General features: G+C 47.6%; 1 protein-coding gene and 1 long non-coding RNA gene across 6 annotated transcripts in view; one reads left to right on the top strand and one right to left on the bottom strand.

The window, feature by feature from the left end:
• LOC133084106 (uncharacterized) overlaps window positions 1–3,022 on the top strand; it is a 21,428-nt gene extending 18,406 nt beyond the window's left edge. The window contains exons 3-4 of the long non-coding RNA XR_009699382.1: window positions 2,165–2,264; window positions 2,798–3,022. This is a non-coding gene — a long non-coding RNA (uncharacterized LOC133084106). The remainder of the gene's footprint in view (window positions 1–2,164; window positions 2,265–2,797) is intronic.
• The window catches only part of PARP16 (poly(ADP-ribose) polymerase family member 16), a 27,148-nt gene extending 1,886 nt beyond the window's left edge, over window positions 1–25,262 (bottom strand). The window contains exons 1-6 of one of the 5 annotated variants that reach the window (XM_061180193.1): window positions 25,235–25,262; window positions 24,462–24,743; window positions 13,596–13,733; window positions 11,033–11,239; window positions 8,083–8,254; window positions 6,528–6,669 (exon numbers count right to left, since the gene is read on the bottom strand). In XM_061180193.1, coding sequence (XP_061036176.1) covers window positions 6,528–6,669; window positions 8,083–8,254; window positions 11,033–11,239; window positions 13,596–13,733; window positions 24,462–24,635 — 833 coding nt within the window. In that variant the 5' untranslated portion in view covers window positions 24,636–24,743; window positions 25,235–25,262. Of the gene's footprint in view, window positions 1–3,408; window positions 4,822–6,527; window positions 6,670–8,082; window positions 8,255–11,032; window positions 11,240–13,595; window positions 13,734–24,461; window positions 25,175–25,234 lie in introns of those variants that run through there. The other 4 variants (XM_061180194.1, XM_061180195.1, XM_061180196.1 and 1 more) reach the window with 4 other exon arrangements.

Genomic DNA, 25,262 nt, shown 5'->3' with positions numbered 1-25,262 from the left:
AAACAAACAGTAACCCATCCAGAGGAGAGAGACTGACAAAAGCAAAAACGAACAAAGGCCAAGAGAGGGAAAACTCACGAGGTGGGGCAGGGTGGAGAGGAGGAGAGTGGAGGGCTGTGGAAGGGGCTTAGGGAAGGGTGTGGTCCTGGTTTTTTTCTGGGGAGCTGAATCCAGCTCCTGCCCGACTCCCTACCAAGAATCACCATGGCAACAGGGAGGGTGAGTATGGCTGATTCCAAGCCAGTACAAACCTCCTGGGCTTAGCAGCAGGAATGGGCTCAGATGCATGCGGTCATGTTCTAAAGAAAAATATCTGAATTGGGCTTTTAAAATCACAACCTCCCCACCCACTACTGGTTCTGCAGACAATCAGTGTTTAACAAAATGAAAAGAAACAATAGTGAACCACATCCCTACTCCACATCTCTCTCACATACACATATACACTAATCCAAAGCCTACAGAGTAAAATCCTTCCTTTTGTGGTGGAAACTGACAGCTCATTGGATTCTTAGCCCTTCTCAGAAGCAGGGACCTAGCCTGTGAGAGGTCCACTTGCCACCTCCCAAAACTGTTCCCCCTGACAGTGGCATCGGTGACAGAAGGCTGATGAGGTTGCTTTGACAAGACCAAGGCAGCTGGGGCTCTGATGTGAGGTGGCTCCAACTGAACCACCATCTGGTCTCGTCTGCCATCAGCCGCCTGGGGAAGCTCTTGGCCCATAGCGGGTTTGTCAGCAAGGAGACTGGTGCTTCCTCCCCCATGAAAGTGTTTGCAGCATGAGCCCCCTGAGCTCTCAACCCCCAGAACCCAATTTTGCCCTTTCCTGAGTTGGTTGGCCTAGGGGGTCTGCCTTAGATGTGGGGTCGGTGCTAAACAGAACTGAGTCTTCAGGGTTTGTCTCCTTCCTGCCTCTCCATTCCCAGGTACCCAAGGATCTCACACTATCCCCCATGACCCTAGTCCACTACTCATAGTAGGCACAGGGCCTAGAGTCCCCGTTACGAAAAGGATTTAATTCCCTTTAAAATTAGAAGTGGGGGACCTTCCTGGTGGCGCAGTGGTTAAGAATCTGCCCGCCAATGCAGGGGACACGGGTTCAATCCCTGGTTGGGGAAGATCCCACATGCTGCGGAACAACTAAGCCCAACGCACCACAACTACTGAGCCTGCGCTCTAGAGCCCGCGAGCCACAACTACTGAAGCCTGCGTGCCTAGAGCCCGTGCCTAGAGAAGCCACCGCAATGAGAAGCCCACACACGGCAACGAAGAGTAGCCCACCCCTTGCCGCAACTAGAGAAAGCCCACACACACAACAAAGACCCAACGCAGCCAAAAATAAATAAAATTTTTAAAAATAAAATAAAATTAGAAGGGGGAAAATGAGCTTTTAAGTGGTAGAAAACATTTTAGTACATAAGAGTAATACATTCATCTTTATACCAACACAGTCCTACAGTATAATTTTATTTATTTATTTATTTTATGTATTTTATTTATTTATTTTTGGGTCTTCGTTGCTGCGCGCAGGCTTTCTCTAGTTGCGGTGAGTGGGGGCTACTCTTCGTTGCGGTACACGGAATTCTCATTGCGGTGGCTTCTCTTGTTGCAGAGCACGGGATCTAGGCGCACGAGCTTCAGTGGTTGTGGCACACGGGCTTAGTTGCTCTGCGGCATGTGGGATCTTCCCGGACTAGGGCTCGAACCCGTGTCCCCTGCATTGGCTGGCGGATTCTTAACCACTGCGCCACCAGGGAAGCCCCCTACAGTATAATTTTAGATTTTTTTTTTTAGAGGAAGGGGCCCATGAAGGCAAAAGTGCCCAGGGCTCATGAAAGTCATAATGTGGCCCTGTCCTAGTCTTCCCTCCTGGCCATTCTAACCCTCTAGGCTCCAGGAATTTCCTTCCCTCATATCAAAATGTACCTGTCCCATGGAGCCCACTGGCTTGGAAGCTCCTGGAGGACAGGACCGTTCTTCATCCATCCTCATGTCCCCATCATAAGCCCAGTGCCTGCCCCACAGTCACATCAGGTATTATACAACCTCTTTTTTTGGGGGGGGGGAGTGGGAGGGGACAGAAGCCTCAGAAAAAGGGGATTAGGTTTTAAATAAATATTGCCTGAGAACACCTGGAAACTGTGCACATTTCACATCTGTGCAGTCGGACTTTGTTCACATCTCCTATGCTGAACTCTATGGAAACTGCTCCGGCCAAGTTCACCAATGATCTCCAACTCAGTAAATCCAATAGAACTTCTCAGGTATAATCTCGATTGCTTGGCAGCATTTGACAGTGCTCACCAAGGCTTCGTTTTTCACTTCTGTGACACTTTACTGTTCCAGGGTCCCTGGGCATTACTGCTCTGTCTCCTTTGCATGCTCATCTCCTCTGCTGGGCCATTAAAAACAAATAATAACGATAATAATAATAGCAGCTGAAACAAATCAGCTACTTGCTCTGTGCTAAGCTACTGTAACCATCAGTTCTTTTAATCCTCAAAATAATCCTAAATCCATTCTCCAACCACCAGCCAGAGTGATTTTTCTACAAACCAAATCTGATCATATCACTTCCTTGCTTAAAATCTAATGGCTCTCCCCAGCCCACCACTTTTAAGGTCTTTCATGATCTGTTCCCTGCCCACCTTTCCAGCCTCATTTCTCACCACAGCCTCTTCCTGTAGGACCCTCCTGCTTTCAGCTTCTCCAGCAAGAACTCTGGGTCTTTGCGCTGTTCGCACTGCCTGAAACGCTTTTCCCCCACCTCTTAGCCTGACACCAATGTCTCTTTCAGGTTTCAGTTGAACGTCACCTTTCCTGGGAGCCCAGTGGGGCTGAAGAGCTTGATGCTTACGAGACCGACACTGAAGCCAGGTTCAACCCCCAGCTCTGCCACTTCCTAGCCATGTAACCTTGGGCAACCTATTCAACTCTCTGGGCCTTCACTTTCTTATCTGTTGTGAGGATTAAAGAAATCAGTACGTGTAAGGTGCCTTGTAGGCTCCAGGGTGTCACCTCCATATTTCCTGACCCCAGACTGTGTTAAGATTCCTTGCCAAGTAGCTTCCAAAACTCCTTTATGATACCATATAATGCCAACTTCACTCCTGAGAATGTCTGTCCGTCTGCCTACCTTGCTAGACTGTCAGCTCTGTGAGGGCAGGGGCAGTTTGACCTGATTCTGCTCCTATTTCTAGTGCCTGGCACACAGTAGGGGCTCATATTTGCTAAATCAATAACTATAAATCCAATGCTACAGATATCCTGGAGATATATACTCTCCAGCAAACGGCCACCTCAAACAAGGAAGGATAAAATTTTTCCCAACAATGAATACACAGCAGCCTCGTGCTGAGGCTGAAAGCAGTCACAAAGGCAACTTGGAAATTAGGAAAATACCTTTATTATTTCTGAAGTGCTCCAATATTCAATGTAAAAACCATGATAGTGGCTTTTTCACAACCTCACAAATTATAGAAAAGTGAATTTCCACATTCTTTACAGAAATCTCCCCCCTAAATCAGATAGGGCTCCATGACAGCTGACACGGGGCAGGAAGGAGGGGCAGAGAATACAGCAGGTAGAACCAGGGCTCTCTGAGCAGCCTGAGGCTTTTCCTGAACATTTAAAGCCCAGGCTGAGTCCCAGAGACTTGCGGGCCCTGTGAGGGAGGCTCAGCCCACACACATCTGTGGCACACCGAGGCAGGCCTCTATCTCAAAGGCCAGCCGCCCACAGAAGGCCTGCAGTGTGGCACTTGTGGCTAACAGGCCACAATCAAGGCAGGTTCGTGAGAAGGAGAGCAGGAGGCAGGCCTGCAGCTCAAATCCTTCTCTCTAAAACACGGCCAGGAAAGAGGCTGGGGACACTGGCCAGATGGTGCTCTAGGTTTCGAAATTTCCCCTTTTACTCAGCTCACAAAGACGAATTTGTCAAATAGCTACTTTTTTTTAAAAAAAAATCAGAAAACAAACATTTGGTTCCATTTCAGCTGTAATCAGCAGTTGGTAATTTTTAGAAAAAGATGACTTGAGTTGCTCTTTGTTTTCTATCAGTTCTCTGACTCCTTCCTTTCTCATCCAAGGTTGGGGCGGAGGGGTTACAGCTGTAGCAGAAGGCTGTCTGTTGATGTGAGAAAACTGTGGAAGTGTTTTGCACTCACATACAAAGGCTGATGGAATTCAAAACAATCCCACCGATTTTTATGGGAAACATGACTGTTCCTCTAGGGTATCTCAAGTCAAAACAAGGCAAATGCCTAGTGATTTATAGTCCCTACTACACATTTCCGCCTTCCAGAAGGCGTTAGAGAAGGGCCAACGTCAGCCAGAAGCAATTGTAAACACCCCACTGACAGCTTGGACACTTTGTTTTTAAATGCAGCAGGACTTTCTCCTTTGGCCCTGGCAAAAAAGCCAACTCCCTAAGACTATTTAGGAAGGCGCAGACAGGAAATCTCCCCCAAAACCTAAGAGTGAGGGGCCAGTAGCCTCCGTTGACTAGAGTGTGGCTGAGAGCATCATCAAAGGCAATTGATACATTTATGGCATATAAAAATTGTCCTGTGGTCCCCAACTGGCCCCCAGGCTTGACCTGGCTGGATGTGAGGCCCGGGAGGGACAGAACAAGTTATCATAAGGCACATGGTTGCGGTGGTCCCCACACCAGGCCCAGAAAGATCATCTCTTCACGCGATTCCAAAAGTGTTGGAAAGCTGAGGAGTTGATGGCACTCACTATGAGCAGCAGCAGCAGATACAGGGTTATCATGACCGTAAACCAATGGCTGGAAACCCAGGAGAGCTGGCTTGAAGCCCTGCTTCAGGGGGAAAAAAGAGTTGATGTTGGAACAAAGAGAAAAACATATTTTTAAAGTGTATGCAACAACTTCTGGCTCAAAGAAGATGAAATGTTCAATTTCATCCTCTGAGTGAGCCATGAAAAGAAGCTTTGTGCGTGCTCCTTTGCTCAAAATATTTGGGGCTGGGCTTCCCTGGTGGCGCACTGGTTAAGAATCCGCCTGCCAACGCAGGGGACACGGGTTCGAGCCCTGGTCTGGGAAGATCCCACATGCCGCGGAGCAACTAAGCCCGTGGGCCACAACTACTGAGCCTGCGCCCTAGAACCCGTGAGCCACAACTACTGAAGCCCGTGTACCTAGAGCCCGAGCTCCGCAACAAGAGAAGCCACCGCAATGAGAAGCCCATGCACCACAACGAAGAGTAGCCCCTGCTCACCGCAACTAGAGAAAGCCGCGCACAGCAACAAAGACCCAATGCAGCCAAAAATAATTAATTAATTAATTAATTAATTAATTAAAAAAAAAAAAATCTGGGGCTATTTGCCCTGGCGCTGACACACCTTTCACCAGAACATTTTCTAAATGTACAAAGACAGCTATGCAATGAGCTCATCCTGATCTTTTCTTTTATAGCTCCTCCTATACCTTTTATGACCTGTCTTTTCTTAAGCAAGACTTTGGTATCTAGAAGGATGACCTCACTAAGGGTGTTTGACCAGATGACAGCAGGTGGCAGGGTATTCAGCAAAAGTCTTTTCACTTTCAGACATGCACAGGTATCATTCTGAGCAGGGGAAATCCTCTTTTGCCCGCCGGGAGATGATCTAAACCATCCAAGTGTGCACTAGAGAGACACTCCAGGAAGAAGTGGGAAAGGAATGGAATTTTCAACTTGAAAAAGCCAGATGATTTTAAACCAAAGGATAATGTCCCCCAAACTTAGGAACCCTGTACATATTTACCAGATTTAAGGAGGGAGGATTTTACTAGATACTGAATTCTGAATCCACTGGTGTGTACAAGTAGGAGTCAAGAGTATTAACAATAACTCTTTTCCTGTCTTACCTGCTCACCTGCTGCTCATCCCCATGAGAAACTCTACCATGGACCCCCAACAATGTGACAAAATGTCAAAGTGACCCGCAACCCTGGAGAGCCCTGCCATACCCCCGAAAACACAATGCTGAGATGGCATGAGGAATCCACCACTCTCAGGTTCTTAGGAGCTGGAAGGCCTCATCTGCTGTTGGATTCAACACTCTCATTTTAGAGATAAAGATGAAGCATCTCAGGTCCAGAGAGGAGCAGGTGGTGGTTCGACAGCCACCTTGGGAAGTGACCAAGCTGGACGGCACATAATCCCAGCCAGATCCCGGCACCACCCTGCCTCTCAGCGCAAGCCAATGAGTGGGTTTCAGACTGTGATCAGGAGCCCAAGTGGTGAAGGGGCTTCACAGTTTGGCTTCATTCAGTCCCTCAAGTTATTTATGTTAACGAAGCTCTTCTTCACTAGAATATACAGTCCCTTAGGGCCAGGACCAGATTTTATTCGACCTGTATTCCTCACTTCTTACCCCTTACACAAAGCGGAGTGCTTAATATATTTTATACATAGCTGAGGTCTAAGGCTGGGGGAGAGGAGCTGCTGATAACTAAGAACCCAATACTATGAATGCAGCCTTTAGTTGTTCTCCTGGACCTCATGCAGGGACCATCCTTCTCACCTCTTGGGCTGCTTCTGTGAGTACACCAGCAGGTACTTCACTCGCAGGAGCTGGTTATTGGTGACCACAAAGTACTTTGGAGGGATGTCTCCCCCTTCACTGTGCTTGATCCTCGCTCTCCTGCGATCTATCTCCTTGGAATCTAAATAAGGAGATAAAGCACAACTTTACAGGGGGAAGATACAATAATAATAGAAGCAAACTATGAATAGAAACGGGTCAAGCACCCTGGTCCTGAGGGTGGAGAAGCCCCGGCAGGCAGAGGAATGGGCTGTGTGTGTACGTGAAGCAGGACTTAAAAATAGGAGAGTCCGACCAGCAGACGGCCGGGAAGAGGAAAAGGAATAGGAAACTAAAAGGGATACAAGAGAGAAAAAAAAAAAACTGAGTGGGGAAAGCGAAGGGAAGAAGCAGATTGATGGCCATAACAAAAAAATAATCTGGGTCTAGAAACATTACTTGATCTGAAACAAGCTTTTTAACAGCATTTTAAATTAACCGTTCTGGATTCGAGCATCTTAGAACACTTATCTTCCACCTTTTGTACCAAGACTTGTTTAAAAAAACAAAACAAAACCTTTCCTTTTAGTAACATGAAAAAGCTTTACCAAAAAGAACCAAAACACAACAAAAAAACCCACAAAAGGCCAAAGCTTCGTGACAGCAGACGTTGCAAGGTTTTGTCCTAATGTTTAATGTCACGGTTTGCAGACTTCCTAAGAATTATAAAAGTGAATATTCATGCTGTCTGGTTTGGGAGAGTGGCATCAGACCTGGGCCCATTCCTCAGGATTCCAATTGTTTTACATTAGAGGCCAGGAACAGTTTTCTCAATTCTCCTTTTCTCAGTGGAACCTACAGGCCAGCTCTGGAGACTAGAATGACAGTTCTATGACTTCTGCCTTTGAGGGCAAAACAGCAGGGGGCACGGGGCAAAGATCTAAGGCACATATCAGGAGAGTGGACTGAGGTGGCCCACCATTCATCTGCTCCCTAGAGAGCCCAGGATTCACCCCCATGGCCTCAGGTGCCCCTCACATCCTCTGGGGGCTCCAGCACACACCAGAGCAGCCTGGAGGAATAGGGTGTGGACGCAAGTCTTTAGCTTCAGTTTAGCAAATGTTTACTGAATGTCAAGTATGTACCAGACTCCCTGCTGACACCAGGTGCCCAAGAGTGAATCAGATCCAGTTTCTACCTTCAATGAGACTGTGCTCTGGCCTCACACACTCATTTTCATCTTCTCCACCCCAAAGCTTTCCTTGAGCACTTGGACCCACCGTGATTGCCCCTTCCTCTGAGCTGCCACTGTGGACCTCATCAGCACCCTCAGCTGGCACTCCCTACCCACTGCCCTGTAGTCAGTGATATCTTTTCCACTATGTGTTCAGTCCATAAGGAGACTGCTCACTCCCTGAAGGCAGGCCCTGTCCTACATTGTTAACCCAGCCCATCCCTTGGCATGCAATGGGTGCTCCACCCAACAGCTGGGCCAAAGGCAAAAGCCTGACACCCAGAGGCCTGCAGCCCAGGTCTGGGCCAAGTGCTCACTCACCCTTCTTCTTCGTTTGGCACTTGACGTCTGGATGGTCAATGACCTCGCACACGGCCACACAGCTAAGGATGGGGCCCAGGAGGCTGCGCTGCCACCCATGGCCATGGGGGCTATAAATGAGAGCCAGGCTCAAGTCACTGGTGAGGTAGGTCCCTTCCCCGAACAAGGATGTCTGAAATGGCAGAGATCAACAGAAAAGAAACAGGGCTGGGTGAATGCAGAGTTGGCACAGCAAGATGACACAGGTCTTTCTTCAACAGAGTTGTTAACACAATCTTCAAGCCTCTTTTTTTTCCCAGCAAAAGGCATAAGATCAAATAATCCTATGACATCGTCATAGGGTTATTACAAAACACATTCTTATCTGACAACAGTTTAACTGATTGTGGATGTGGCTAACTAACCTGGCAAACTAGTAGTTCCAGTGCTTAAGGCTGAGTAAGAAAACCACAGGTATAAGAGGCAGACAGACCCAAGTTTGAATCCTGCCTATCCCTCTAACAAGCTAGCAAGTTATATAAACTCTCTGGGTCTCAGTTTCTACATCTACAAAGTGGTGATAACAGTGTCTCCTTCATAAGGTCATGGGCAAGGATTCAATGAGATGATGCACATAAAGCACCGCACAGAACGCCTGGCACAAGACAGGGGTGGGTATGCCGTCACAGGCTCTTATGTCGTAGTATATCAGTTAATTCCTGCTACATGAATGTGTTAAGCATGGTTACACTGACAGGCTTGCAGAAGCAAAGTCATGTCTTTATGTACAGGGAGGGGGTAACACCTGAGTGACTAAGGGAAGTAATCTGAGTCATTACTTGGAAAAGAAACAAATCTCTCAGACCAGAAATTGTAACCAAATAAGGCAGGCCTATATGAGGGGCAGAGTAAGTTTTGCTCTTTGTGTTGGTGTTGACCAAGAAAATGTCCAAAATTCTAGGAGGCAGGTCCCTGGTGGTGGTGCTAATTTGGTGTCCTCCACGAGGAAGTATGCCAGGTGAAAGAGAAGGATCTCAGGTGAAATACCTACAAGCTGAGGCTACAGCAGGCATAGCAAACACATCCTTTGCCCATGGTAGACATCAATAATCAACCATGATGCTGACATAAAAATATCAATCATGGCACTCATTCATACTGACTCAGAATCCTTCTCAGCACAACATTCTAGGTAACTGCTACCAGTGGATGGAATTTGACATGAGCTGTAATTCAGATGCTATCCTTGGGCCACAGTGTCAGTATCTTAAGATGATGAATGGCCTCAAACAGCTCACTGAATGTCCTCTACTTGCTAACTGAGAAACATCCTAGTCAGTGGCACCAGGCTTCCACAACTCTAAGCCAATTAAGTGAAGCTTAGGGGAAATGAAACAAGCCTTTCTTTGGCCTTGTTACAGTGTCCCCATGTCTCAAAAGTTAACACAGACCTTCTCCAAGGACATGGATGTCCTCTGATCTGAACCCACATCTATTTCTGCTTATGCCTGCCATGTATACACCATCCCTAGACTCAAGAACCATGAGCAGGAGAGCACAACAGCAGGAAACTTGGGGTATCCCTATGAGAAAAACAATCTCAGAGCTTCAACTGGCAGGTAGGCTCCCTCAAGCAAGCCCCTCACTGAAAACCCAGACAGAGGAGGCCAGAAGAGCATCCACTTCACCAAAGGACTATGATGAGATGCTTCTAAGCAGCAAACTCCCTCAGGCACTGAAGTGAACGTTTGGTTACAAGATTGGAATCTGCAGGCAACTTCTCCAGGTGGGCTCTGGTGTGAAGCAGAGGCCCCCTGGATTCCAGTAGCCTGGCCATAATAATAAACTGAGAGCCAGTGTAAACAAGCCCATCATCCTCGCAAAACCCAACTGTGCTAATCCGCGGCAGCAGTGCTGGAAAAGTCTCTCCAGCCTCGGGGCTGCACCAGCCACGACTGGGCCCACAGCTCGCGGAGCCAGCCCCCCAGACAAGGCAGATGCCGGGACGACTGGGGGAAAGGCTGCAGCCCTCCAGCCACCCCAGAGTCGCTCTCCATCAGCCTCTAAAAGCAGCCACTGCTTCCTTGGTACTTCAGTACAGGAAGAGCCCTTTGCATACATGAACTGTTTCAATCCTATCAGGGCACCAGCACGTGGGTAATGGAATCCTATTTTACAGATGAGGACACCGAGGCTCCGAAAGGTTAAGTAAACTTCCCAGGACAGCAGAGCTGCAGAGGTGGTCTTTTTGGCTCCTGTCTGTATTCTTCCTCCTTCACCTCACTGAGGGACAAAATAAGTGCTGGCAAAGAAGGGGTGGTTGGCACTCCTAAAAAAGGAAGGAAAGGTGCTCAAGGAGGGAGCTCCTCTCCTCAGTTTCCCCAAGGGCTGACTCTGTTGGCGGGTCCCCTAGGCAAGTGCTTCTCAAACTTCAACATGCATATGAATCACCTGGGAGTTTGTTAAACTGTGATTTCTGATCAGGTCGTCTGGGGTGGGCCTGAGATTCCACATGTTCAACAAGCTCCCAGGTGATGTGGATGCCACTGGTCCAGGGATCACGCTGAGGAGCGAGGGCTGGACACCCACTGGGATCACCTGGTGAGTTCTGAAAGCATACTGGTGCCCGGGCCCCACATTGGTTGGGGATGCGGCCAGGCATTGGGATTTTTAATAGCTCCCCAAGTGATTCTAAATGTGCAGCCAAGGCTGGGAACCATCTTTAAACCGATGCTTCTCAAACATTAATCAGTATAGGAATCACCTGGAGATCTTGTCAAAAGGCAGGTTCTGACTCAGAAGGTCAGGTGGGCCCAGGATTCTGCCTTTTCGCAGGCTCCCGAGCAATGCTGCTGCTGCTGGTCTGCAGACCACATTTTGAGCGGCAAGGCCTTAGTGAACCTACCCACCCTCACCCCTACCAGCCCTGACACACACCCGCCCCCCCCATGTCAGCAGCCTTGGGCCCCACCTTGTTCAGGTGGCAGTGCAGGCCATTGTGGATGATGGAATGGAAGTTTTCTAGGCGGCTCCCATGGAAGGCGTAGATTAGGTCTCGTTCTCCTTTGGTCTCATAAAATTTGGCGTTGGCTGGGTCGGAGTACTCAATTTCAAACAGGAAGTCCGGCACGGGGACAGGCGTGTGAGGGGCACCAGTCAGCTTTTGGATCTTTTCAAACTTGAAAACATGCAAGAAGTTGAAGTTTTATTTGGGAAGTTGGTTAAATGTGCTGCCAAAATGGCCTCCCAAAGCCTTGGGCTTAACGCCTATGGGCTCTGCTCATGAGAAGAACTGGCTTCACAGGAATAAAAACATCAGTTTATAAACAAGCTCAGAGCTTATAGCTCAAGGCTGCTTTCCTCTAACAATATTTTTCCCTACAGTAGGCTAACTGAGAAGCATGAATTGCTCCTTCTAACTAAAGATCACTTCTAATTTTCATTACACTTTCACATCTATTTCCTGCATTCCATCTTTACAATAATCTTAGGAGGTAGAAAAGTGTGATAAATTACAAAAATGGCCACAAAAATTTTGCCTCCCATCCCTGTCCATTCACCCCTCTGCAATGCGACTTTGCAGGTGGAATTCCACCAAGATTTCATCAGGAGATGGAATCTATTTCTCCACCCCTTAAATCTGGGCTTGGCCATGTGACTTCCCTTGGTAAACATATGGCAAACAGAGACTTGAAGAGAGCTTGCCCTTCCTTGTCTGCTGCTGGGAACCCTTCACAAGCCCTGCTAACCTTCTACAGGATGACAGCCTCATAGAGGAAGGTCCCAACCACAGCAGCCATCCCAGCTGAAGCCCCACACACATAAGTGAGGCTACCCTAGATCAGCCCCAGGTGAGCCGGCCCCACTAATAAGAACCACCCAGCCAACCCACAGAATCACGAGAAGCAATCAGTGTTGTTTTAAGCCAGTAGATTTGGGGGATGGTTTGTTATGCAATGAAAGTTAACTGATACAGAAGGGTAAGCTCCTTCCTAAAGGGTAATAATCCTCTTCAGGGCAGAGACCACACCATTTCCAAGATTTCCAAACAGTACGTCACAGACCAAAGCCAGTCTGTGTTAAAGTTTTCTCTGGGTTGTGATTAAATGACAAAAATAAGGGCAATTTAACAGATATATTTACATTGATGTAAGGTTGCCATGATCCCTTCTTTGGAAGAACTGTCCTTTATTCTGAGGTCAGGACCATCCTTTTTTTTTGCATTAAAATATCGTTTTATAAAATGATACATGGTAGACAATATCATTACTTGGGCACAATAAAAAGTTGATAATCCTGGGTCCCAACACTCCGTATTTTAATGGAACTTAACAGATGGGAGTGGGATTTGAACCCAGAGCCTGAGGATTTCCACTACTATAATCAAAAATCAAGGTGCAACTGCCTTATCTACTTTACCAATAGCACCCAACTCCAGTAGGTGCTTGATGCCCTTATGAGGAATGAGTAAATGAATGAATAAATCTAAATTTAACAGATGACAAAAATGAAACCCAGAGATCATCTAGGAGTTCGCAGCCCAGCCCAACCTGAATACAGGTCTCCTGACTCCCACTCCAGGGCTGTTTATGTTATCTTACCATCGAACATGGATGGAGGATGTCCCTAGACACCAAAAACCGAGATGCCAAATTCTATGCCACTTAAGGAGGATTTCTGTCTTTAGCAGGAACTTATAAAATTGAATGCTCTTAAATTAAAACTGATTAAGTGAGGAGCAGTACAAACTCCTGCTGCCGCTTACAGGAAAGAACACCTGATCAGGGATGTGCCTGTCCTACACTCTGATCCCTGTCATCCCAGCCCGTCCCTGCGAGATCACAGCCAAGCAAGGGAAGCCAAATTATGGAATATCTGGCCTGTGCCAGAGACTATACTGCGGGTGAGACACATTCTATTATAGCTCCCTTCTGAGGTAACTATTAATATTCTCAATTTACAAATGGGGAAAAGAAGACTCAATAACAGATGGGAGTGGGATTTGAACCCAGAGCCTGAGGATTTCCACCACTTCAGGTTCTGCCTCTTTGCTTCCTGACAGCTGGAATGTTTGGTCCACCCTTGTCAGAAGTACCTGGGGTGCTTGTGATACCCAACTTTTACTGAGCCCCTAGCATGTGCCCTTAGGCATTGTTCTAAGTGAGAAAATTCATTTAATTCTCACAGCCAGTTCCCTGAAGGAAGTATACTATTATTATCCCCATTTTACAGATGAGGAAACTGAGGTACTGAAATGCACCCAGTAACCTGCTCAAGGTCCCGCTAGTAAGAGGGAGAACACAGCTTTGTAGTGCCAGTGCTCAAGTAACCAGCTAGTAAGAGGGAGAACACAGCTTCGTACTGCCAGTGTACAAGTTCCTGGGCCCCACTCTAGACACAGAATCAGAATTTCTGGGGACACAAGGTCCAGGAATCTGCATTTTCAATAAGCTTCCCAGGTCATGCTGGTGCACAAAGAGGTCCCAGAGCCCTCCAGGCCCAGGAATCTGTGATCCTATAGACCAAAGTCTCACCTCTGACTTTCCTGCACTGTGGATTGTCAGGACCTTTGAGGATAAAATCCAGCTCACCAGGTCCCAGGCCCATGTGTCTTTGTCTCCTGAGGACTGGAGAAGTTCTTTCAGGTTGGGTAGCTTACTGGCATCTGCAAGCTGAAGTGAGGAAAACCTCCGTTAGCAAGGATCCTGGACAAAATGATAGTAACCCCAGGTGCCCTCTAGTGGTAAGGCAGGCGACCTGCACTTCTTTCATGTTCCGAGGAATTTCTTCAGAGGGAAATGCAACAGGTTTACGATCCCTTTCCAAATACTGCCCAACTCCAAATGTTCTGAACACTGGAAGGTTATCTGTAACTCAGCTGGTACAAAACCTAACCTGAGCTGATGTGAGTTTAGTTTAATCTTAATTATCCCACTTTGTGTTACTACTGATGAGATTCATTTTGCTGCAGGACTATTAATACCTGATTATGAGATGCACCCTGCTGGAGGTGTTACCAAATACATGGTATATACACATGTGGGTAAAGGGTTACAAAGCCTTTTCCCTTCAGCATGAGTTAATTTTCTGTTAACCTGTTCCCCTGGAGACCAGACAAAGGTAATATAGCAACTACATACAGAACCAGGCAACGCTGCTTTTGGTAAAGATGACCCAGAACGGTAACTGCCTCTGGACTGGAGGAAAGTGAGTGGGGAATCCATGGTTTTGGGTTTCCCTGAGTGTGGTGACTTTTTGTGAGGACACTGGCAGCTATGTCTATGGTGTTCTTACTAGAGGGACCAGCCTCCATGGAACATGGGGCTTCATTAGACCAGTGCAGTTCCTGCAGCCACCCAACGTGAATCTCATCTCCTTACACCTGAGCTGTCACTCTCGGGGGCAAGACTAGCTCCTGGACCTCTATGTGGACTACAGCAAGGACTTCTGCAGAAATGGAATGCCCTCCTGTGAGCTGTGAGCTGTGATCCATCCCAGAGCCTTCTGATTTAGGCTGCTACCCGGTGTGGCCTGTGACAGGTGTCTTGAGGTGGACAATACTGCCTTTGTAAAATCAGGCAGGATCAACTCCGAAACAGATTTGGTGCCAGGATTTCTGATAAGGGACTGTGGACCTGGACTAGCAGAGAGCTACAAGGTATCTGTAGCTTTTGCTCAGAAATTAAAACTGACTAGAAGCCAGATCTCTCCAGCATGGCATTTAAAACACCACTGCAGACTGGTGCCATCTGTGAACATACCTCCTCCAAGCTTTGCTCACTCAGTCCCCTGGAGCGCCCCTTCCCCACCTCTACCAACCCAGGCACCCCCTCTCCTCCAAAACCCTAAAGCACTCAGCCCCAATACTCTCTCCCCAGAATGGCCAGGACTCGCGGAGACCAAGGACTGTCTTGTGTTTTTCTAGTTCTCCTGTTTCCTGGATGTAGAGGAAAGAGCAGACAGATCTCAGATTGAATCCCCGCTCCTTAGGCAAAGCACTAGACCTGGCTGAGCCTCGATCTCCTCTCTAACACGGGAACCCCACTATCTCCATGTGGATTGCCAGGAAGATTAAAGAAGGTAACAGAATCTCAGGGTCTGGTCTATACAGTGTATGTCCATTTCTGTTCTTCTTTGTATTTCTCCCTGGACAACACACACCTTTCCTAGGGATGTAGTTGGTACTTCATGAATACCAGTAGCTTTTTCCCCTGTTTCTAGATAGTTCACTGTTCCCAACCTTGGGGGGTTTATTTCTTAACCCTGCAGTTGAAAATCAGAAACCTTTCAGGGCTGCTTTATTCCTGTCTCTATTTCTAAAGATTCAATCAATAGCCTCAGGCTTCTGAAAAAACTATCTCTACATGCCTTGCAGGCCATCCGTGAGGATTCAATTTTAAAACATGGATGTGAAAAATGGGCAGAAGAACGAAATAGACATTTCTCCAAAGAAGATATACAGACAGCCAACAAACACATCAAAGAATGCTCAACATCACTAATTATTAGAGAAATGCAAATCAAAACTACAATGAGGTATCACCTCACACCAGTCAGAATGGCCATCATCAAAAAATCTACAAACAATAAATGCTGGAGAGGGTGTGGAGAAAAGGGAACCCTCTTGCGCTGTTGGTGGGAATGTAAATTGATACATCCACTATGGAGAACAGTATGGAGGTTCCTTAAAAAACTAAAAACAGAACTACCATATGGACCAGCAATCCCACTACTGGGCAGATACCCTGAGAAAACCATAATTCAAAAAGAGTCATGTACCACAATGTTCATTGCAGCTCTATTTACAATAGCCAGGACATGGAAGCAACCTAAGTGTCCATCGACAGATGAATGGATAAAGAAGATGTGGCACATATATACAATGGAATATTACTCAGCCATAAAAAGAAACAAAATTGAGTTATTTGTAGTGAGGTGGATGGACCTTTAGTCTGTCATACAGAGTGAAGTAAGTCAGAAAGAGAAGAACAAATACCGTATGCTAACACATATATATGGAATCTAAAAAAAAAAAAATGGTTGTGAAGAACCTAGGGGTAGGACATGAATAAAGATGCAGACATAGAGAATGGACTTGAGGACAAGGGAAGGGGGAAGGGTAAGTTGGGACGAACTGAGAGAGTGGCATGGACATACACACACTACCAAATGTAAAATAGATAGCTAGTGGGAAGCAGCTGCATGTCACAGGGAGATCAGCTCGGTGCTTTGTGACTACCTAGAGGGGTGGGATAAGGAGGGTGGGAGGGAGATGCAGAGGGAAGAGATATGGGGATATATGTATATGTATACCTGATTCACTTTGTTATAAAACAGAAACTAACACACCACTGTAAAGCAATTATACTCCAATAAAGATGTTATAAATAAATAAATAAATAAAAACATGGATGTGTAGATGCTCCGCAAGTGTTGATGCTACACAGCAGGGAGGCAGAAAGGTAAATAATTATGACTTAAAACTATTCACGGGCTTCCCTGGTGGCGCCGTGGTTGAGAATCTGCCTGCTAATGCAGGGGACACGGGTTCGAGCCCTGGTCTGGGAAGATCCCACATGCCGCGGAGCAACTAGGTCCGTGAGCCACAACTACTGAGCCTGCGCGTCTGGAGCCTGTGCTCCACAACAAGAGAGGCCGCGATAGTGAAGAGGCCCGCGCACCGCGATGAAGAGTGGCCCCCGCTTGCTGCAACTAGAGAAAGCCCTCGCACAGAAACGAAGACCCAACACAGCCAAAAATAAATATAAAAATAAATAAATAAATAGAATTTATAAAAAAAAAAAAAAAACTATTCACTGTCATAACAAAGATGGATACAAACTACAAAAGGGACCAGGCGACCAGGCAGGACTCCTGTTGGGTAGGCGCTCTGAGAAAAGGGAGTGGTCAGGAAAGTCTTCAAAGGGGAGGTGTCGTGTGATCGGGTTGGACAGGCAAAGGCACAGAAGCACGGAAGTGCAGCATGTAGTCAGGAATGTGGATGGCAATGAGGGAGGTTAACTGTGCGAGCCCTCCTCCTGGGCGGCCCAGGACCAAACCTGGGCTCTTACACCCCTTACTAGCTGTGTGACCTGGGTGAGTTAACCTCCTGTGTCTCAGTTTCCTCAAACATATAATTGGGACAATATGAGCCACTTCACAGGATGCCAGTGAAGGTTAACCAAGTTAAACTAGTGCAGTGCTTAGAGCAACAGGAAGGTATTAAGTTAGTGGGACTGCCACGATTGTTGTCATCATTAACTGCAAACCGTTCGGTATGCCTGGAGCCTAGAGTATGGGGGAGGGGTCGCCAGGAGGAACAGGAGTGAGGTGACTTGAGATCAGCCAGTGAAGGGCCTTGTATCCCCCTTGGGGACTCTGGCCTTTGTTCTGTAGGCAACATGGAGCCACTGAGGGTACCTGAAGATGCATTCCTAATGACATACCCTCAGGTACACCTCGGCCTCCCCTGTCCCTCTTTTCTACTGCTGGTCCACACCTGTTATGCCAGAGCCAGAGCAGTCTTCTCTCCCACTGGGATTACCACTGGGATTACCATTGCCATCACTGCTCTCAAATCCCACCTGTGAGCTGCAGCCTTTGCCAACAGTCCAGATCAAGGCACAGGGGGCCTCACAAAAGGACCGTCAGTTAAACCAGGCCCCTTTCAGGGGTTCAGTCTGTGGAAGTGGGAGAGAACGCTCCCAACTCTGAGCTGGGCCCAGGCCTCTTCCAGGGCTCAGGCCCTCAGACATACTGCTGCCTGCCCACTGCTGCCTGTGTGTCCTGCAGGGCTGCCCTCATTGTCCCCACTCTTAATCCCTCAGCTGACCTCCCTAATGTCCTGTTTCACTTTTCAAGCTACTCTGAAAAATCAATCTGCTACAAAAAGTTAACAGGATTCTTCCTCTTGTGACCAAACCTGTCTGTATTTGAGCAGGGCTTTCTGAGGACCAGGTAGAGACTGTATTTTATCTGGCAACCAGCGTGTAGTCAGGGACGTCGATGGCAACGAGGGAGGTTAACTGTGCGAGCTCTCCTCCCAGGCGGCCAGATAACATACAGTCTGCTCAGTTAAATTTGAATTTCAGATAGACAACAATTTTTTTAAAAATATAATATAACCCATGCAACATTTGGGGCATACCTGTGCTAAAAAAATTATTTGTTGCTTCTCTGAAGTTCAAATTTGTATTTCGGTCTATATTTTTTAATCTGCTAAATCTAGCAACCCTCCCCTTAACAAGGCCCTTCAGAATCTGGGCTGGCCTCTGCCTAAGAGCACCTCCTGCCACAGACTTCCCACCTGCTCCCCCCATGTTGTTCCTCAGCTGCCCTATGTCTCTCCTCCCCTGTGCTTCTGCAGCTGCCCAGCATGACATTCAGTCTTCAAAGCCAGCCTAAAGTCACCTGCCCTGTCCCTGACCCCCCATGACCTCTGTGCTCCCCTTGTGCTCAGTGCAGAATCCCAGGTTGGTCCTTGACTCTCTGGGACCATCTCAAATCTGCTTAAGACAAACGCTTCCTGAGGGCCAACCACATCTTACACATCCTGGAGTCCCAGAGGCCAGCCTGCAACCTGACATGAAGTTCAGAATGAGATAGTAATAGCTACGATTTGTTGAGGCCTTACCATGTGCCAGGCACTGGGCTAAATGCTGTGCGTGTCTCGTCTCATTTTATCCTCACGACAGCCTAGCTTAAAGATGATCATCAGAGACATGCAAATCAAAATCACAATGAGGTATCACCTCACATGGGTCAGAATGGCTATCTACCTACCTACCCACCTACCACTCCTAGGTATATATCTGAAGAAAAGGAAAACACTAATTTGAGAAGACACATGCGTCCCAACGTTCATAGCAGCATTATTTACAATAGCCAAGATATGGAAGCAACCTAAGTGTCCATCAGCAGATGAATGGATAAAGAAGATAGGTGTTTGTGTGTGTGTGTATACACACACACACACACACTATGGAATACTACTCAGCCATAAAAAAAGAATGAAAATTTGCCATTTGCAACAACGTGGATGGACGTGGAGGGTATTATGTTAAGTGAAATAAGTCCAACAGAGAAAAACAAATGATATCACTTATATGTGGAATCTAAAAAATAAAACTAGTGAATATAACAAAATAGCAACAGACTCACAGATATAAAGAACTAGTGGTTATCAGTGGGAAGAAGGAAGGGGGGAGGGGCAGGAGAGAGGTATGGGATTAGGAGGTACAAACTACTATGTACAAACTAGACAAGCTACAAGGATATGTTGTACAGTGCAGGGAATAAACCAATATTTTATAATAATTATAAATGGAGTATAACCTTTAAAAATTGTGAATCACTGTTATACACCTGAAACTTATATAATACTGTAAATCAACTAAACCTCAATAAAAGAATTTTTTTAAATTTTAAAACATAAATACGTACATACATACATACAAGTGAGGAAACTGAGGCTTAGAAAGGTTAAGTACCTTGCCTAGGGTCACACTCTATTCCTTGGCAAGTCAGAGACATGAAGCCAGGTGGCCTGACTCCAGAGTCCATTCTCTGTGATGCTCTCTTACCAAATCAATGGAGAAATTTAGTAATGGACTGAATATTTTAGCCCAAAGAGTCAATCCAAGTAGGACTTTAAGAGGCTGCTTGGGAAGCTTTAGGTATGTTTCTTGAATAACACAACCAAGACTGCCACTGGGTATACTTAAGCCCTGTCAAAGGTAGGGAGAAAAATGTATGTCATGTGTAGTATGGGGCAGGGTCAGGAGACAGAAAACCCTCCATCTAGACAAGAGTTATGAACAACAGTTGGTGACAGTGGAAGGCATTTATCAACAACTGGCTTGAGGAGGAAGTGGCAGGAGGAAGGCAGGCGTTTCTGGGGGCTGGGGGGAAGGCAAAGGGAAAGGTTTTCAAAGCAAGTAGGATGAGAGTGGGACCTGGAGTGAGGGGGAGGAATTTGCGAAAGAGCATTCCCAGTGGGAAAGAACATGGTGAGGAGGCAGAGAAGGAAACAGTGCCTGTTCCAAAAGGTGGTCCAGGGCTCAAATGTCCCCAGGGCCAGAGAGGTGATGAAAATGAGTAAGGGGTTATCTAGGAAACAATAGTAAGGACTGTGTTGAACTGGAGACCCCTGGCCTAGCAAAGGGTCCAGCCACCAACCCCCCAGCTCCAGCTGCTTTCTGCCCAAGGGCGACCTCTACCCAAGCTATGGAGCCTCAGATTTTTTTCTTTTTAAAAGAAATCAGTAAGCTGCATTATTATTATTATTTTTTTTTTGGCCACACCTGAAAGCTTGCAGGATCTTAGTTCCCTGATGGACCAGGGATGGAACCCATGCCCCCTGCAGAGGAAGGGTACAGTCCTAACCACTGGACCACCAGGGAATCCCCCCCCCACTTTTTTTTTAATTTCTGAATTTCTAAAAGACCAGAGGACAAACAAAACCTGTCATCCCACAGGCCACATTTTCGCAGCCTCTGCTCTGAGGAATAAGGAAGGATTCAGTTGGAGAAGTGGCTGAGGGAGCCTGGGCAAGTCCTGAATATTGGGCGGTGCTGGGCGGTCACAGGGGTTTGAGAAAGGAAGTTTCAGGAAAGAGGTGGTCTGGGTGACTGAGAAGCCAAGGACAGGGAACCAGCAGGGGGTGAGCAGAGGAGAGAGAGGACCAGTGACCTTAGAAGGAGACAATTCAATCTCCTTGCTTTGAGTCAGGAGGCGGCAGGACAGCCCAATGGACACTTTGCAACAATCCAGATCACAATCTCCTGGGGAGGCAGCCCAAGAATGTGTGTTTACAGAAGTTGCCACAAGTGATTCTTACCACCAGGAAAAGGTGGGGATACTCAGGTTTAGGTGTTAAGCAATGTTGTCCTAGAAGGGCTGGCAGCAGGAAAGAACATCTGAAAAAACTCCTTGTCTAGGAAGATGCCAAAGGCCATAGTTACTAGTTGTGGGTGGAGGTGCTGTAAGGAAATGAACCAAAGGTATAGCCAAGGTCACCAGCCTTGAGGACCTGAGAAACAGAGTGACACCTGGAAGTGGGGTGGGCAGGATGGGTGGAGGTGGTGGGCCGCTGAGATGAAGGTGGGAAAGATGGACTGCACAGTTACATACAGGTACACCTTGCTTTGCATAAACCTAAGGTATGAAAATCCAGATTTACTAAAACAGATTGGGGGTGAAAGTCTACAAGAGTCCACTTCCTAAAAAGAGTCATCACGGGAACCCTTTGAAGGGGTGGTTCTCTACCCTGACTACACACCGGCATCACCTGGAGCTGAAGGATGTCTGCCACCAGCACATATACTGATTAGCTGATGGTGACAGAGATGATAATAGAACCTACATCGCTGAGTTGTTAGGAAGGTTAAACAAGTTACACGTAGTCCTCCTGAGAACAGACATAAAAAGGTAATCTGAGAGGGACTTCGCTGGTGGCACAGTGGTTAAGAATACTGCCAATGCAGGGGACACAGGTTCCAGCCCTGGTCCAGGAAGATCCCGCATGCCACGGAGCAACTAAGCCCATGCACCACAACTACTGAGCCTGCGCTCTAGAGCCCGCGAGCCACAACTATTGAGCCCATGTGCCACAACTACTGAAGCCCGCACACTTAGAGCCCGTGCTCCGCAACAAGAGAAGCCACTGCAATGAGAAGCCCGCTCACAGCAACGAAGAGTAGCCACCGCTCACCGCAACTAAAAATAAAGCCCGCGTGCAGCAATGAAGACCCAACACAGCCATAAATAAATAAATAAATAAATAAATAATTTATTTTTAAAAAAAGTTAACCTTTGAGTCAGAGAGACACAGGTTAGATGCTAAGTTCTGGACAGCTTTTCTTTAACTCATGTAACATGTGGCAAAACGAAACCTAAAGCGTGTTTATCTAAGAATGTTCCTGCCCCCAGAGGTCGTGCCAGGTCCTGCCTGGTGGGGGGCCTCTCCTCAGAAAAAGCTCCTGAAAGCCATGCCTAACAGAAAGCCAAGAATCTGCATGGCCTGGGCTAATTTCCCTAACACCGGTGCCCAATAAGGAATACGGCAACAGGGTGGGATGGTAAGAATCTGTCTGTGTTTCTCCAGTGGCCCCCAAGAGAAAGAGTGCATTGTCTAAAACTGTCCCCAAAGGGAGCCCCATGTGCAGGACAGTCTGTCTCTACCGAGGAGGTGGCTATTTGGGGCTACCCCTATTGCCAGTGCTCTCCTAAGGGATTACAGGTATGGGAGGAAGGGTATGCCTCAAACTGAGAGCACTGATACCTATGGGGAAGGATATGGGACAGGGTGAGCTCTATCAGGGGAGCTTATACTTTATCACTTGCGTTTTTTATAACAAGAATATAATCAAACATTACCTGTGTAATTAAAACGAAATTTTTAAAAGGCATGAATAAATCAAAGCAATTCCAAAGATCCCTTTGTATTTATCGCATATTCATCAAAGTAACCCGATTCTGTTCCAGCAGAAAGAGAACACACTGAGCATTCTAATCCATTTGGATGTTTCTTGGCAAAAATTAATAAAGCGCATTGTGAGGCATCATCTCTGGTGAGTTTGGGCCCTCTGACCCCCAATCTCTCCTCCTCTCTCTACTCCTCCTGAACAGATCCCTCTGTCACCCTGTCACCACAAGGGTCTTTCAGAAATGCATCCTGGATGTCACCAATGACCTCACAGCCGAAGGATAAAGTCTACACATCTGGGCAGGACATGCCCAGTCCTGCTTGCTCCGGTTGGCCTCATCTCTTTCTGTTCCCCATGAAAGCCACACTAAAGTACAGACTTATCCTTCCTGGTGAGGTCCTGGCTTTCTGCCCATCCTGCTACTCCTCCTGGAATACCCCTTTCCTCCTTCTCTGCTCCTCGAAATCCTCCATGTCCCTGGGGACTCAGCAGGGCATCATAACCGCCCCTGGTTAGTGCTCCCTGATTCCAGCCTACTGCCAAGGCCTGGAGTCCTGCTCTGGGCTTCCATGTTGTATATATAGGGCTTACCCCATAGTATAGCTGATCAGACTGTTAACTTCTCCTTGAGTCTTTAATTCTGTATTCTCAGCACCTGGCCCACAACAGGAGCTCCATAAATATCCACTGACAAAACTGAAGAAAGTTTCATCCCCAACACTCTGATATCACAAACTCACAAAATTAAATATCTGAATTTGCAGAACAAACCATGGGGGAAGTCAATCTGCTTGCCTCTTTCTCCAACCTCCCACTCCCTGTACCCGAAACCCCTGTGCACTGTGGTCAAGACCTGAGGTGCCCTCAACACATCCCCAGCCTAAGCTGCAATGGACCAGGTAGGGGACAGGAGGCTGGGCCTTTGTCCCCTGACCACCTGGGAGCGATAGCAAAGAGGGTCACCCAATACTGACCACCTCATCGGAGATAATTTTAAACATGTTGATTCTAAACACGATCAACATTCTGTTAATGTGGTTCATAATATTAAGAGATTTTCTAATGTTGAACTAATTTTGTATTCCTGGGATAAACCCAACCTATTAATAAGAAATTGTTCTTCTTATATAGTGCTAGTTTCAGGATCCTAGTATTTTATAGAGGATTTCTATATTTATACTCTTGAGTGACATTGGCCTTTAATTTTCTTTTCTTGTATCACTCTTATTAGATTTAGTATCAAGATTACACTACCCTATTTTTCAATACACTGGAAGAATTGTGTAAAACTGGAATTACTTATTCCCTCAGTGATTGGTAGAACTCACCAATGAAACTGGGTAGGCCTGGAGTTTTCTCTGAGGGAAAATCTTTGACTACTAATTCAATGTCTTTAATGATTATAGGCTTTTGACTTTGTATTTCTTACAGAATCAATTTTGGCAAGTTATATTTTTCTAGGTAATTCCAAACATTTGGATTACAAAGATAACTAATATCTGGAATGCTGACCCTGAGGTGAACTCTGCAAGAAATTAAGTGCCTCCTGAATCATCAGAGAAATAACAGCTCACATGTGTACTGTACATATGTTATAATTTATAAAAGTACTGGCCATATATTACCTCATCTGAAGATGAGGTCCGGGTGGCTTTGGTGACTTATGGTGTCTCATTATTTGCAAAGGGATAGATAACTTCCTATTTAGCAGAACCAGCTGATTCAGATCAACACCCTAAGCCACACTAGGAAATGTTGTGGAGGCCTATGCAACTGTTGAATTCCTCACTTCACCCCTGGGAGTCACCTGGGAGTGTAAAGGTTGTCGGGAGTGTTCTTAGCTCCTGGAAACAAACCTTCCCCAAGGCCAGGCTAGGAATGTTAAGTCCGGGGGCTGGCACCATCACTAACAGGAGTTCCACAGACAACGTGCCCTGAGAAGCAGTGGACAGCACAGAGGAAAAGTACACTCACCAGGGCCTCAAAGTCCTTGCAGTCGTGGCGGGCATAGGATGCGGGGAAGGGCCGCAGTACCGAGTCGCGCTTGTAGCTCTGCAGGGCCGAGGCGAAGAAGCTGCAGCGGAGGTCGGCGGCCAGCACGTCACGGCCCGCCGCCTCCCTGACGGTCGCCCAGCTTGCGGGCTGCATCCCGGGTCGCGGCGCGTTGCCGGGGGGGACGCGCCGGGCGGGGGCTAGGGCCGAGCCTGCGGTCAGCGAGGGGCTGGGTCCGGGGACAATGGGCCGGAGTCCCTAGGCCTGGGGTGAGTTAGGCAGAGGGATGAGATGACAGGGGTAAGAACGTGCTGACGAGTGTCTTCTGCTGGGGCCGGGCCGCTCGCCGCCCAGGGAGACGGGCCAGGGAGGAGAGGGATCCGGCCGGGACCGCGCGCGGGTCAGCGGGGGGTTGGGCCTGGGGATAATGGAGCCTGACGGACGGGGGATCCCAGGCCTGGGGGAGGGGCTATGACATGGGGTGAGACGACAACGTACTGACACGTGTCCTCTGAAGAGGCCTGGGGTGGGGGGGCACCCCCAGCGGGGACCGCGGGCCGAGCCCCCTCCCCACGCCCGGCGAGGCTAAGGCGCTGTACGGGCCTTCCTGCCCCGCCTCCGACAGGCCCCGCCGAAGCCCCAGCGTTCGCCTGGCTGCCCTCGGCGCTGCCAGCGTTCCGCCAGCCGTGCGCGTCCACTCGCCGCGCGCTGCCCGCCGCATGGACTCCCACGCCCCATCGCGCGCCCAGGCCTACCTGCCCTCCCGACCGCGGCTGCCGCTCC

Source organism: Eubalaena glacialis, chromosome 2, assembly GCF_028564815.1.
Source record: "Eubalaena glacialis isolate mEubGla1 chromosome 2, mEubGla1.1.hap2.+ XY, whole genome shotgun sequence".
Lineage (NCBI taxonomy): Eukaryota > Metazoa > Chordata > Mammalia > Artiodactyla > Balaenidae > Eubalaena > Eubalaena glacialis.
Note: the sequence above shows the minus strand (reverse complement) of the source record. Positions and strands in the feature narration are given on the sequence as shown.